This window comes from Cuculus canorus, chromosome 1 (genome assembly GCF_017976375.1).
Source record: "Cuculus canorus isolate bCucCan1 chromosome 1, bCucCan1.pri, whole genome shotgun sequence".
Taxonomy (NCBI): Eukaryota; Metazoa; Chordata; class Aves; order Cuculiformes; family Cuculidae; genus Cuculus; species Cuculus canorus.
In genome coordinates, this window is record NC_071401.1 from 162029204 (window position 1) to 162044710 (window position 15507).

The 15507-nt window shown below is 37.7% G+C and overlaps 1 protein-coding gene across 12 annotated transcripts in view; it reads left to right on the forward strand.

Annotated features, from left to right (window-relative positions):
- The window catches only part of NAV3 (neuron navigator 3), a 553670-nt gene that overhangs the window by 438707 nt on the left and 99456 nt on the right, over positions 1-15507 (forward strand). For all 12 annotated transcript variants that reach the window (XM_054072776.1, XM_054072766.1, XM_054072783.1 and 9 more), the window contains 3 exons: positions 3954-4062; positions 4462-4845; positions 8277-8396. In XM_054072776.1, the coding sequence (XP_053928751.1) occupies positions 3954-4062; positions 4462-4845; positions 8277-8396 (613 nt within the window). The remainder of the gene's footprint in view (positions 1-3953; positions 4063-4461; positions 4846-8276; positions 8397-15507) is intronic.

Below are 15507 nucleotides of genomic sequence, written 5' to 3' on the forward strand. Positions count from 1 at the left end.
CTTCCCTTCAGCATACAAGCCATGGAGCACTTCTGATATTTTTGGTCATGCAGATATGAATAGACTCTATGTGATGGCAGTGGGTCGATGTAATAAGCAACAAGGTGCCTGAGGAAGGCTGGGCTTCCTTTGAACCCACACAGTGTGTCCCAATGCTACTGCAATAAGCACCGTAGTGTCTCTTCTAGCAGGTACGGTATAGTTACCTTTCAGAAAAAAAAAACCACATTCACCATCTCTGTGGTCCTCTGTGTAGAAGGAGGTTTAATATAGGTAAGGAGCCACAGTGTGGTCATGAAAGTGTAGGTAAGGCCAGATGCAAGTTAAGTCTGATGATCTCGCACTCAGTGCAGAAAATTTCTTAATCATCATGTTCAACTGTTTATACTTTCTGACTTGTTCTTCTGTTGTACAGCATGGCCTTAAGAGAGGGATGGGAATAAAAAAGAACAGTTGTTTATAAAAACACTTAATAGTTACAGTTGTGGTAGTAGTATGTGGTATTTTAAGATCAAGAAACTCCAGCTGTATCTTTTTTAGAAAAAAAAAACTGGTGGGAAGGTTTTGAAATTGTCCTTTCTGTCACAGAGAGATAAAAAGAGATTATACCTCAAACCTTTTGCTTTTCTAGGATAGAATAACACTGGTTTTTTGCCATTATTTGACTGAAAGTGAAATATTCTCTGTGAAAATGTATTTTGGCAGTTTGCCATATAAACGTGCCCCTTTTTGTTTTTTCATATTTCAATTGTACCTTAAGGCTTTGTTATGCTATTTACTGTACAATAAATATTAAAAAAGACAGTTGCTGTCATTTTTTTTTTGCTGCAAGAGTTTGCAGTGTTAACATACAGCAAAGGACAACTGACAAGGACAGACAAGGAAGGAAAGGGCAGAGTCACTGCAAATATGAATTATATTCGGTTCCTCAAATAAATATAAAGGTAAAGTATTGCTTTGCCCTTAATTCTGCCTGCTTACACCCTGGAATTTGTCTTTCTTTATGTAACTGAAAATAGTCTTACACCAACAAGCTGCAATTTCACCTCTGGTTGGAGCCAGGGCAGGTAAAAAACAGGTCCTGGGTCTCCTCCATATAGGTACTGTGGCAGGAATACGATGTGCTTCTGAAAGTGAATTGGAGTGCAGCTGGTGGAGGAGGGAAAGTAAAGGCAGCGACGTTGGGAAACAGAGTACACTATAGGCAGCTGCCTGGAAGCAGGCATGCACAAGCTGCCTGGAAAGTGTCTAGACTTTCAACAGCAGGTTCAATCTAACAAGACTCAATGGTCTCCAGCTTAGCATTGGCATGAGCCATTTTGCCTCACAGGAATCTCCAAGGTGGTGCAATAATCTCTGCAAACAGTACATGGGATCCATGGGTACGTTGATCAGTAAAGTGCTTGATTGAACACATCTAAACTGAAACACAAGCATAATGAAAATTACAGTCTGAGTGTGAACATTTGCCTCTTGCAAGGTGTTACGTGTAAAAATGAACACAAGTTGTTTATTTTATGGAGCAAAATTTTGTGACTGGACATGCCCTTGGGGTGTGGCTTGAGTAGATGGGAGTTTGGCAGCAATGCTGGACCTCTGTCCTCAGCTCTTGTCTCCACTTTGTCTGGGTGCTGACCCCACCATCAGTTCCACAGTGCCAGCCCAGAGGTTTAATGAGCTGTTGGACCATGAAAGCACTGAAGAATTGATCTAGACCAATAAAACAAACAAGCAAACAGCAGCTTCTGAAGCACTGTTTGACTGCAGCAGAGAGGACAGAAGATATAACAGGAGCCGTGTGGATGGGAACACCTTTAGCCGTCGTTGCTGTCAAAACTACCTTGACATTGAGTGGCAGCTGCAGGGTACATTGGCTAGTACCATGCATCATTTGCCTGTCAAGGAAGAAATAAAATATATGGAATGTATATCCAATAATTTATTTCTATTTAGTGTCAGGAATTTGGATTTTTCTTAACTACTGGAAGAGTGTTCAGGCAATAGGACCTGGGCTGCAAAACAGGTTACAGTAGCTATTCAGTTTGTTGATGAACTTAAAGGCTTCCTCCTTCAGTCAAAACTCAAAATTAAGGAGCTTAAGTGAGCTATTGTTCAAGTATAGTTTCTTCCACAGATTATTCCTTGTATTTAAAATAAGTGTCCACTATATGTTAATCCAGTGCTTTTTGTAAACCAATCTTGAACCCATATTTGTAGTTATGCTGCAAGCGAACCTTTCTGTATTTTTCTGATGTCTTCAAAGTGATGTTGTATTGAGATGGTTTTGCCCTACCAGATTATTTTCCTATAGGACCTATACCATCTTTTCCTTTTGTCTTTTTTTTTTTTTTTTTTTTTTTTAACCTGCTTGCCAAACACCTCCTACCTGCTTTTTCACCTGCCTGTCTCACTTGGATGACACAACATGCTTTTCCTCAGACACATCACCATTGTTGAATATATATCTTGTATAAACTCATTCACAAACCTGGATGGAAGAAAGGTGGCAGCAGGATGAAGAATACAGGAACTTGAATATGTATATCTTCGTGTGTATTTTAATTTTTACATATGTGAAATATTGTAGTGCTATATGGTATTTTGCCTCTGTTTTGATCTCTGATCTTGATTTTTGTATGACGTTGAGTTTAAATTCACCAGACTACCTCCTGTTAGATATATTTAAAGGTAAAAGTGTGTCTCAATGGCATGAGGATTCCAAGATTAGATTGAAAGCTTGTTCTGGATGCTGAATGCTGAAATCAAGTTAAATATTAGAGACAATTTTAGGTTGTAGAGACAATTTTAGGTTGTAGAGACAATTTTAGGTTGCACAGTGTCATTCTTAATGGTAATATTTCCAGGATGAAGGGTACAATTAACTATGTGAGATATGGCATGCAATGTATCATTGAGAGAGTCAAAAAGAAAGTATCTGCACTCCATGTTCAGCATTGTATGTGTAAGAAGAATAATGATGCTTCTTGCCAAGCTTCTTTCAAGCAACAGGTTTAAGACACAGCCAGAAGTAAAACACTAGCCTTGAACAGATCAGTGATTTTATCACAGATTTTCTCTTGAAATTCTCTTACTCTCCAAAAGAAAAATTAACTAGAATTCCTTGATACATAGATAGTCTAGAAAACATTTCTGTGTTTTCACGTGTGGTTTTTGGAGGTTGCTTTGAGGCTTATTACATTTTCCTTAGTTGTTTAATCATATGAAGTAAACATGATTCAGGACGTTCCAGGTGAATTTCTGTGGGCTTCGCTTTTCAGGATACCAGACTAGCTTTTCACAATGGATCCATGAAGGCTATTAAAATCCATAATTGTATAAATGATGCATGTGTTTACATTGTTCAGATTTTTATCCCTAGAAGAATATTTTTTTTTATCCCATACGAAGAATAATCTCCCCCTTCAGGAAACCATTATAGTTCAGGAAAGGTGCTTTATTAAGTGCCTGACTTAAAGAGTGCTTTGAAATACCCTGGATGTTAAGTGCATACTGAAGAGTTGTTGTAACAGTCATCCCAATTCTTTCCAGACACAGATTTAGTGTGTCTTTATTTCCTACCAAGTCATGTAAGATGTCAAAGAGGAAATAGGGCTGTGTAATGCATCAAGTGGTCTGGGGCTGCATCGTGCCTTGATCACAGAGGATAAAAATCCAAACACTGTAAATCTGAGTTTCATTAACAGATTTAGGCTGTAACAGGGATATTTCACCAAGAGTCTTTGCAGTGTTTTTTTTATATACCACATGTTATTTATAAGCATATGTGTGTTTTATTACTGAAAGGATGAGGTTTTATTTTTTAAGAGATTAAAGGGACAGAACTATTTACAATCATATGTGTGTATTCTCAGCTGTGTATACGTGTGCCCTTTATTCAACCTTATACAGTCGTGTGTGCTAGAATTTATACTGGTTTTGCTCTTTCTGTCCAGGGGAAGACCCTGAAACACGAAGAATGAGAACTGTAAAGAATATAGCAGACCTGAGACAGAACTTGGAAGAAACTATGTCTAGCCTTAGAGGGACCCAGATAAGCCACAGGTATACTGCTTTTGTGTAGACTGCTAAAAATTTGGAGACTATAGCTAGTTGCTGAATGAATTAGAGACTTGCAAGGGAAAATTAACTATGACACTAACCATACTGTTCGCTAGACTGCCTCGGCAACTTAAATATGACTTTAATATACTTTACTGTCAGTGTCTTATACAATCATTCACAAAGATGGGTATTTTTTCATATACATCTATGAAGAAGCCTATAACATTTATTTTAGGTTATTTTGTAAGTAGAGGGTATTGTATACATAACATGTGTGCACATGCAGACACACACAGAGAACTTTTTGAAATAAATATCCATTCTGCCACCCTTTGCTTTCCCTTGTTTCTTAGGAACAGAGAAAACGCAATTCACTGACTTCTCCATTTTGTTTGGCAGCACATTGGAGACAACTTTTGACAGCACTGTGACAACTGAGGTGAATGGAAGAAGCATACCAAGCTTGACAAGCCGGTCCACTCCAGTGACTTGGAGGCTAGGGCAGGCCAGTCCTCGGCTGCAGGCAGGAGATGCCCCATCCTTGGGTGCTGGTTATCCTCGTAGCAGTGCAAGCCGCTTCATACACACAGACCCGTCTCGGTTCATGTACACCACTCCACTTCGACGAGCAGCTGTTTCTCGCCTTGGAAATATTTCACAGATTGACATGAGTGAGAAAGGAAGTGGGGATTTGGACATGTCCTCTGAAGTTGACGTTGGTGGCTACATGAGCGATGGGGACATTCTTGGGAAAAGCCTCCGAACTGATGACATCAATAGTGGGTAAGCTGCACTTTTCCCCACTCGATCTAATGCATAAGCAGCAAATTTAATAGGATTTTTCTAACAAATTCTGTCACAGAAGTGGAAGTTGCATTATGGTTGCTACATAAAATATACATATAAAAAGAACAAGAAAAAAAAAGTTTCTAAACTGCCAGTGATGTTCTCACCTGTCTTAAACTTCTGTCTTCTCCTTCAGCATCAACATGACTTTGCTATGAACTTTGATAAGAGCACAAGTACTTCTTATTACTTACTGGAATTTCTTAGTTATCTGGTAAACTGACATTTTTCACTGCTTGCCTTGGGATGAGTCTTCTTTCAGTATTTTTATGTTTGTTTGAGATGGTAGATATTGGATGCAGCTGATGAAAAGCAGTTGCCTACAGGCCTGACTTTCTCTGTTTCTACTTCAGATATTGTCTAGCGTAGTCTGTGTGATAGACCTTTACTGCTATTTTTCAACTGTGCATATACTGTGAGCTGTAGGAATATCTTTTCATAGAAGAATAGACAGTCACTCTCCTAGCATACCCGGGAGGAAGAATGAAAACAATTGTTATTTTAACTTTTTTTTTTGCTTTATCTGTTGATTAGCTTCAGGGTACTGCATTCCCTGTGTTTAAAATTACCATTTAACAATTCTTATATCACTCTTATGAATCTTAGTAAAGTCACTTCACTTCTATGTTCATTAGAACTCCTAAAATATCATTAAAAAAAAAAAAGAGCCATGTTACTGTTTTATTCATACTTCTATTACTGATCAATGCTGTGGTTGGCATCTCGAGCCTGCTTGGTGGCTGAGGTAACATTGGGTTGAACAGAAGTCCCATAGAGTGCATGACCATGTCATGCCACACTATTTTACTCGGTTCAAATTTAGGACTCTCGCTGTCAGTCTAATCTTTTAGTTTGAAGTATAGGTGTGATTAGAGAATGGTGGCTGACGAAATGGGATATGATACGTGCCTAAGGGCAAATGTAAGTCTGTGATCAAAGCTCTCTGGAGTAGTGTCTCACCTCAAGCACCATCTAAAGATAGATCTCTAGAAAAAAGATACCTATGAAGAAAGCATATCCCTCCATCTCCCTGGTGCTTTGTCTCAGTGATCTGTGAATGGAACACTGCTGACAAGGCTGTCCACAGCATAGCATTAGTGGCTGTCAAGTAGGATGCCATATTCATGTGTGTTAGAATAGAGAAAAGACATAGGGAAAATGTAATACTTTAATGTATGAAGACCTTAAATCGTAAAGGAAATATAAAAGCTGCCTTTGATGGATGCATGGGTTTATTTTAAAAAAAGTGAAAAAAAAAAGTAGGGGAATCCTTTGCAGTACCTATGAGCTGTATTAATTATGTTCTCACATTAGAGAATAAATATAGTCATCTTCTGTGACTTCTCTTTGCATCTGTAATAGGTATGACTCAATAGACACTTGCAATGTGCTCAGTTAGTATTTTTAGGTGCAGTAAATGTTAAATTAATAAGCTTTGAAAATTCAGGATTCATTGAGGCATGTAAACTCTTATCTCTTTTATGCCTCTTCCGTTTTCAGTTTAATTACTGTAAACACTTGGGACAGAAATGCAGCAGTAATTAGAAATTAGCGTGAGGAAGGCCTATTGCACTTTTTAAGTCTCTCCATTCAAACCTTACTTATAGAGGAAGAAGGCCATATAGACTGGAAGCATTCAAACCACAGCTAAATTTAATATGCAATTCTAGAGCCTTAGAATCTACTGCATAATTCACCCCTAGCTAAATAATCTGTCAGAAAGTCTAAGTTTTGTCTTTAATAGAAAGATAAATCTAGAATATGAATGTGGCTGTTAATTTACCTTTGAAAACAAATGTGAAGTTGCCCTCTGCAGACTCCAGATACCAAGGATTCAGAAATCCCTTTCTAAATGGCAGGCCAAGTCTTACCAGTGCCTGAAGTGCCTTAGAGTTTAGTTAAAAATGAGCAAAAAAATGCTCTGTGTTCTAATGCGCCTGAGATTGTCTTCATCCAAATTGCCACCCAGGACACGATGCATCTCAAACTGTAGCTGTTGCACAGGGCTATGCTACTGCAGCTTTGCTCTCAAAATCTGCACCAGCTCACCCACCCTGAGCCCTGGGGGTGGAGGCTGCACTCTCAGGCTGCTGTATTAGTCCCACAGTCTCTGGGACAGTTGATTTCAATTAAATCAGCTTCCAGAAGGAACTGCAGGGAGAGGGCCAACAGAACATCTGGAGCGCTGACGGGGTGTGTGTGCATTGGCTTGTGCCTGGGAGTCTGTGTAGAGTTATTAAAGTTTAATGTTTGTGTACTTGGACACACACTTCAACTGAAAGATGGATTGAAGTGGCACTGGTTCATGGCTCAGGGAGAACTTGTGTTAAAGATTATTTGAATTGGGAGTGAACTCCAGCTGATCATTTTAGCCATCATCCTAGCATTGGGTCTACACTTATTTCAATAAGCCTGTAGATTTACTTTGAGCAGGTTCACTGTGATATACAGGGGTTTTTTTCTGTGTATGTGTACTTCTGTTTTAAGTGCCGTACACGTGCATGGCCCTTCACAAATCAATTGGCTCAACCTCTCCTCTAGGATGCTGCACTAAAGCTACTGAAATTGTTAGAGTAGTACTAAAACCAAGACCCTAAGAGGGAAGATGAAGGGTCCTTTGAGAAAATAATGGACAGCTCTTGAGAGTAGGACAGGCTGTGGTATTGCTCAGTTAGAGGCACCAAGACATCTCACAGAGGTATTAAGCTGTAGGTAGGCATTACAGAAATTATTGCTGCTGCTTGAAATTCAGAAATTTATAATGGTTCTCTAGTGAGTAAGCAGCATTATGCTCACTCTTCAACTCATTAGTCATTCATTATAATGTGAAGTAGTAGGAATCAAGCTAAAGGAAAACAGATAAAACAGATTATTTTAAATGTCATTGTAAGGGCTTCAGTGGATATCTTTTCCATACCTGAACAACTGCATGCTAGCAGTTGTTGAATATGGATTTAAGTCCTCAATTTCTGTTCCCATTTAAATGGATACTACTGATTTTTTCCCCTTTTTTCTTTTTTTAACTCTAGTTATGCTTCTTGCATGTTCTGCTGTTACTTGACAACATACAGTACTTAAAATGTACTTAAAATTTTTGAAAATATATGAGATTTTGAATCTAAATATATTTTAATAAAACAGATAGGCCTGTAACTCATCACAGAAAAAGGTAAATGATCTTAGAAAATGGTCATATATCTAATGTCCCTGCACTAAGAACACAAAATAAGAATATTTAGTGGAAGTCTACCATCTAATAGGGCAGTCCATACCTTAAATATTTGAATTCCACAGTCCATTAACTTTACAGTGAAACATGTTGCCAGATGGCTCCATTTTGCACTGATTGACCACACATTTATTTTCAGGTACATGACAGATGGAGGACTCAACCTATATACAAGAAGTCTGAACCGAATACCAGACCTAGCTGCCTCTCGAGACGTCATTCAGAGAGGGGTACATGATGTGACTGTGGATGCAGACAGGTAACAGTGCTTTCCTGAGGAAAAAAGCTATCTGAATGTTACAGATATTTTTCATTCTTCATACTTGTTAATATATCATCACTTATAACAAATAGCAAGAGAAAGGAAGGTTCTGAAATTGCAGGATTTCTGAGCACACAGTATCCCAAATACCACAATGAGTGGCAAAAAAGCAAATTCCTCACATGGGATGGGGACTTAAGAAGAATTTATTGTTAAAGATGGAAGAGAAAATATAAAGAAGCCCAGATGTTGTGTGCAATCTTGAATCTCTGAAATGGGACATGATTTTTACAGGTTGCCTTGTCAACTGATGTGCATAGGGAGAATTTGCATGATCTCTAGGCAGCAGAGAGCACGTGTGTGTTGTGCCTGTGAGGGTCAGAACATGTTCTTGGAGTCGGCTTGAACCAGAGCCCTGGTCTTCTCCACTCCTTTTGCCTTCTGCGCATGTCAGAAGAAGACAGTACCTGTGAGCATTGGGAAGAGAGAAGTGGGGTTATATCCCATTGCCTCTGCATTGTGAAAAAGAAACAGCACTGTCCTGCCCTTATAAATATATGAACGAGTGTGAGCTTAAAGCCACATTCCCACTAGTACTTGTGCAGATTAGGCGAAGTGTTTTCTGTTTCTTTTCCTTGAGCTTAAAGTAGATTCATGTTGGTGGCTTGTATCCATGTCTGAAAAATTCATAACCCAACGTTTGCAGAACTTAGTGCTGTCAGCTCTGAGGTTTTGGTCAGACCATCATAGAGATAAGGAGCAGCTGTGAAATTTGGCAGTCTTCAGTTTTAAGGGATTGATTTCAGTCCCATCTTTTTAAAATCAAGTTTCCTTTAAGGAAGGAAAAATGCAGTTAATCAGGAAGGGAGAAAAGGTTCATGGAGCAGCTCTGTTTTTACAAACCCAGTAAATTAATTGAAGAAGTTCTGGGGTATTAATCTGTGTGTGACATAATTTCTACTTGTCAGAGTCTTCTGGTGAAAAATATGCTTCTGACACAGGCCAGGGATAGTCTGCATTAGTCAAACAGTGCATGCAGTATATCAGGGTAAAGAAGATAATTTTCACTAGAGAACCAGTTACTTAAAAAAGAAGTTTGCATTAGCTGACATATTAGCATTTGTTGACCTTGCAGAAAACCTACTTTAGTTAGCAATTCAAATGTACATGGCTCAGTTCTTTGGAATGCAAGCACTGACGTGATGCAAAGACCAGAGAAAGTGTACAGTAGGCGTTTAAGAAAATAATTTGGATAGAACTCAGGAGGTAACAGAATGAGAAAATGAGAAATGTGATGTGGGCAGGAGGGACTTTTGTGGAGCTCTGTTTGTGAGAACAAGAACCTTAAGCTCAAAGTGGGAGAGAGGGTGGAAAATTTAGAGGCTGAGAGTCATGTAATTAAAGACAGAGAATGTCACTAGCACCCACATTTTTCTATGTCTCCATATCTTTTTTTCACCTGGGAGTGAAATTATTAGAGCTCTTCCCACCATGCAGTATTCACGCCCAGGCTTCAAATCAGGCACGTTTTCTCTGAAAAAAAAAAAAAAAAAAAAAAAAAAGAGGTCCAAAGTAAGGTATTTTAAAATTTTTCTTAGCATGCCTCAAAATCTAGATACTACTCGAACATTTTGTGTTTGTTTTTCTTTAAAGTATTATTTAGTAATGTATGTGTTAATTTGTTTTATATAGTGTGCAGGTACATAGATGTTTCGCATGTGAAAGCACAGGGAGACAATCATCAGTTCAAATTGAGAACAGCATTTCCCAGTACATAAATCTGTTTAGGTCTGTTTATACAACTTTGTCAGACTGGCTAAAAATGTGCTAAAAACCACTCTGCTGTTTCTGAGTCCTTCATCTCTGAGTCTATTATTTGCCAGTTTGTGGAGCAGGGATTTCAATTTTGTCAGGAGATTATTTTGGGTCTTGAAAGAAAAGTTGACCAATTTTATGTAAGAGACAAGGCTTTTCAAAAAATGGAATTCATGTGTATTCAGACAGGAAAGATATATTTGATCTCAACAGCTAAAATCTAAATATATTCCATCTTCACTGTGCATTTGCAAACTGCTCTTGACATTAGCACACTGCATGAGCAAGCCCTAAAGTAATTTTTGAGCTTAAAGCCTAGAGAAGTGATGTAGGATTTACTCTGTAATGACTGCTTTCCCTTACACAAAGAATGAAATCTGGATTTCTGTGCTTTTCTGGACCCTCTAGACACGGTGTCATGGAACATGCTAAATGCTATGACAGAATTAAAAGCTATCATAATGCACAGGCATGGGGGATTTTTATTATGGGTATTCAGCGAGTTGTGGCATTTTCTGACTTTTCCATCTTTGGTTTTGCAACCTTAATCATGCTTCGATGACATAGATTTTTGTGTGTGTGTGTAAGTGTATGCTATTCCTTGAAGCAGCAAAAAGGTGATATGTTTATGAGTTCTGGTGATAACGAAAGATTTACTTGCCAAAGTGGGTCACAAAAAATTGTTTTAACAATACAGATATTGCTGAGACTCTCCCTTTGTTTGACAGGACAGATTTTAGTCTTTCACAACAGCGTAGGTACCTGAGATGTTTTTTCTACTCTGAACAAAAAATAACAGGGTTTGTGTCAGGGCTTCAGGGTATATCTTGCCACTGGTATGATGAACTTCCACAAAAGAGGATTATTCTTCTCTCTGTCATACCTGTATGTATTGTGAAGGACATGCATTTTCTCTATGGTATCATTTATACTAATAGCGTTTTTCATAACTGGCATGATTTGCCCTGGCCTTTCTCTTGTGAAGGACTCTGTTGTCATCTTTGTGCATAAAATAATTATATGCTGCAAATACTTGATGTATATTAGCAGCCAAGAGAGGAGTTTCAGTCTTCTGTTCATCACTAGACCCACCAACTTTTCCCGACTCTGACTCCGTGTTCTTCATGAAAACTGACAGCCTAAATTACAGCTCCTGCTTTTATTTTAAAACTTTTGTGAGCTTGCAGTGCAATATTCGTCAGATAGGTGGGCTGATGATATCTCTGAGTAATGCCTTTTCTGGCATACTTTCAGATGGATTCTCATTCCATGGATAAATCAGGAATAATTTATTGATATTCACACAACTGGTATAAAGAGGCAATCGTGTCCCCAGTTTGATTCCTCCCTAAATTGGTTTCAGATAGCACCCGCATCTTCACTTCTTGCCAAAAAACAAAGGGGTGAAAGATCTCCATGTGTAAGTCTAGCCCGAGAGAGTTCATCCAAATAATAATATTAAATTGTTCTTTAAACAACTTCATAAAAAGTTAAATACATGAATAAACATAAGCCAAGGTTTAAGTGTTGATTGCGTACTGCTCTGGAAAGCACATTGGTGTAGAAAGGAACACAGCACATTCGCTCATTCTAGGGAAAGAATTGCTATGGTTCAGTGGAAGGTTGAAGGGACTATAGCAACATCAGATATCAGTGGTTGTATCATTCTTCTTCTGATTTTTTTTTCTAATTTGGACTTCTTTTTTATCCTTAAATGCCTATTCCTTGTAACTTACCTTGCCTCAGATACCATAAGAAACTAATTAGAGAGGAAGATGGATTCTCTGCAGCGGGTGTAACTTGGGATGTGGCTGGGAGACTTCTCAGTTGTATGATGTTACTTTTCATTTATTGTTCTGTCTTCCTCCTCTACACTCTAGTATTTGCCTTCTGGGACTCTTAGAGGGAGTATTTGAGGAACATTCTTGGAGTTCAAAACCCTTTTCAAAGTAAGATGAGCCAAAAGAGATTAGATGTAAGCACACAAAATGAATTACGTTCTTAGGAAGAATAAGGTTTATTGAAAAGTAAGTTGCAGTGTTTCCAAACCACCCTGTGTTTTCCACAAAAAAATTGTTACCAAAGTTTAAACAAGCCCTTTAATAAGGGGATATAACTCCACTGAGTTTAAGCATTGTCCTTCCACCTCCTAGGCCTGCTGTATTTAGTTGGTTGTATCAAAAGCCACAGTTGCTTTCACTTTCATCAGTCAACAGTCAACACAAGTTGTGCAACCACTTTCCCCTCACATCCCTTGAATGCACTATCCGGTTATTTTCACCTTTTCTGCAGATGAAAACCAAAGCTTTAAAGGTAACTTATGCTGCTTAGTGTGCTTTTGTCATGGCCTGCTTCGGCTACTTCGCTGTTGAATCTGAGCCCATGTTACAGAGTTCTTCTGCACAAGGAGTCTTTAAAATGCTTCCGTCATCTGTCACATGTGCAGAAGATCTGGCAGTTACTTCAGACTAGATGAAGCTGGCCTGTTTGTTCTCAGTCAAACCGTAATCACCATAATACATTATTAATTATAATTATAATAAAATAATTCCATATTTTGTCTGTAGTTTATTAACTAACTTCCTGCATTAATGACTACAAGTCATCTTCTGGTGTTTGTCTGAGTAGATGAGCCTTGAGTTGGAATATTGTGCTTTAGGAAAAGGAACTTCTCCAAAGTTCAAAGGAATGTTTAACTGGGAGCCCTGATTCATAGAGTTGGTAGAGTCAGAAAAGGCTGAGAGAAATCATGAATGGTAGCTTAAAATCTTGATAGCATACACTGCCTGTTCTCATGCCGAAAAGTTTTGGTAGCACATTGAAATTACTGATGCCATTTGTAATTGAACCCTTTGGAATGTTGTTCAATGGACAGTTATATTTTATGTATTACTGTTCTATCCATATGCTTCTGCATAATGTGTATGTCAACACTGCACTAATGCTGTGTTTTCTGCCTTGTGTCCCTCCAGTCTGGTGTTGATGCGAACGCTGTTCTGCCATGTTGCAACTATTACCTGTTCAATTTGCTGCCTCTGGTAGTAGACCATAATTTACTACGGATAGTTAAAGGAATTGTATATAACACAGTTATTAGTGATATTCACTGTGTGCAAACATTCAGTTCCCTACCCCTTTCCTCTGTCTCCTAACATTTCAGCTATGTCCAACTCAGTGTGCCAGTGTCTATGGCAATAATACAAACATTCATCCCACAGGTATAAAATAACAAAACATAAAAAAATATATACCTGCTTCTTGCTGTCTCAGAATTTCTTGGACAAAACTGAATTTTGCTGCAAAATTGCCCTGTGTAGGGAGGCTTCCTGCAGCTTTGTATCTGTCTTCACCACTAAGTATGGCTGGGATTGCTATTCTGTGCACAACCTGAAAAAAGTCATTATAGACCTTAAAGTCAGTATGGTTCATCCAATCGTGTAATCTGCTATAATTTTCCTGTCTATGATTTCACAGTGTTAGTAGGTTCTTAAGATACTGAAATAATTATAAATATCTATACTTCACTGTTTATGCAGTTATTACTGAAATATCTCCAGAAACCATAATTAAAGACTCTCTCTCATGATGCAATTTAAGTTTTAAACTGTTTTTACTATTGTTGTTCTCTTCTATACTTTCAGTCTTCCACAATTTCTTTTCACAGCTGTTGCTGTTAACATTTCCCACCATTTACTTTTATTATTCTCAAATGATCCTGCATTTTCATAATCTCTGGTGTAAATCTTTCCTCATTTTGGCATCTTTTAGGCTGTTAATAAAGCTACTAGTTAGAAATATCTTTTTCAATGTGCATCTTAGTTTTTAGTTTTTCTGCAAACTAAGGATGCTATATTTTGCTCCTAAAGCATAAATATTTATGTATCCATGCACAAAGAGCAGAATAGTTGTGTTAAAAGTACTCCTGTTTTTTTTGGTCATTATGTTGTTAAGTAGTCAGAATCCTTTGAGGGTAGATACCTTATTTTTGAAGGCATAATGAAAAGTAAAATTTCCAGTAATAAGATTTTGCATAGCATTATTAATTTAGAAAGAAAGAAATTTGAATCGAGCATGACTTTGTTTCTGTTCATGATTTCAAAAGTAAGGATTTGGACAATATAAAGTAAGCAGAGCAACTGGACTTTGATTTAATTTTGTGGGGTTGCTTCTTTCCTTAGTTGCTTTAAGTGTCTATAGAAATTGCCCATAGAACCACAAACTAAAACATGGGAACATTTAACAGCTGTGTGAGCTTTTAGGTTCAGATGCTTTATTAATAGCAGTGACATAAACAAACTGCATTGTTAGCATGCTGTCATTAGCATGTTAAACTGTCATGACCCTGCAACATCATGTCTGCAGACACATTTCTTTGCACTTAGTTTACATAAGGAAATGACATTTAGAAAAGGCAAGAACAGTGCATGGCAGATGTTTACTTTCAAACAAGACCGAGCTACAAGTGATTATGTGAAATGAATGACAAATGAAGTTTTCTCCTTTTCAATTTTTGTCAAGTAATAGAAAGAGGGACAATATCAACTAATTTCAGTTTATATGAAAAAGAAATTCATGGAAATAAGTTTTAAACTTTTGCAAGGGCTCGAAGTGAATTACATTTTCTCAGGCAACACTAAATGATCTGAGCTTGCTGGGTCATTAAACCAAAGGGTGGCAGTTTACAGCTGACACATTTAACATCCACTATTTCAAAGTGGATGATGTGGAGCTAGGTATTAATGTTATGCAGATTATTTGCATTCTTTATTTCTGCTTACCTCAAAGTTTGGTTTAGATATTTTAAAATTATTTGAAGTGAGGCTGGGTTTTATCGTATGTTAACACATTGCTAATACTTCCCTTCAGGAAAAATGCAAATGCTTTATTTTGATTGTAATTTGCCTCTGAAGAGAGTACCAATGTGTTTAATAAAAACTACTGAAGAAGCAGTTTGCGGTTTCAGGAGTAGCAACATTTTGGTCCACTAGTGTACCTCATTGTTGTCAGCAAAGAGTGATATACTGCACCCTTTGTGTTAGAAAAAAACATGGGTAGCAAGATTTAAACCATTACCCAAAATACCCTGGCTCAAATATAAAATTAAAGAACTTAAATCTCATGTGTGATACGTATTTGAGTCCTAAAGTCAAGAAACAATTGAAGTTCTTTAAAACGTCTTGATTTCTTTGATGGCTGAAGGAAAAAAGGTTAATTTTATTCTCCTGCATGGCTATTAAAAAAATATAATATTGAAATTTGCAATAAAATAGGTGCAGTTAACATCAACAAGCAC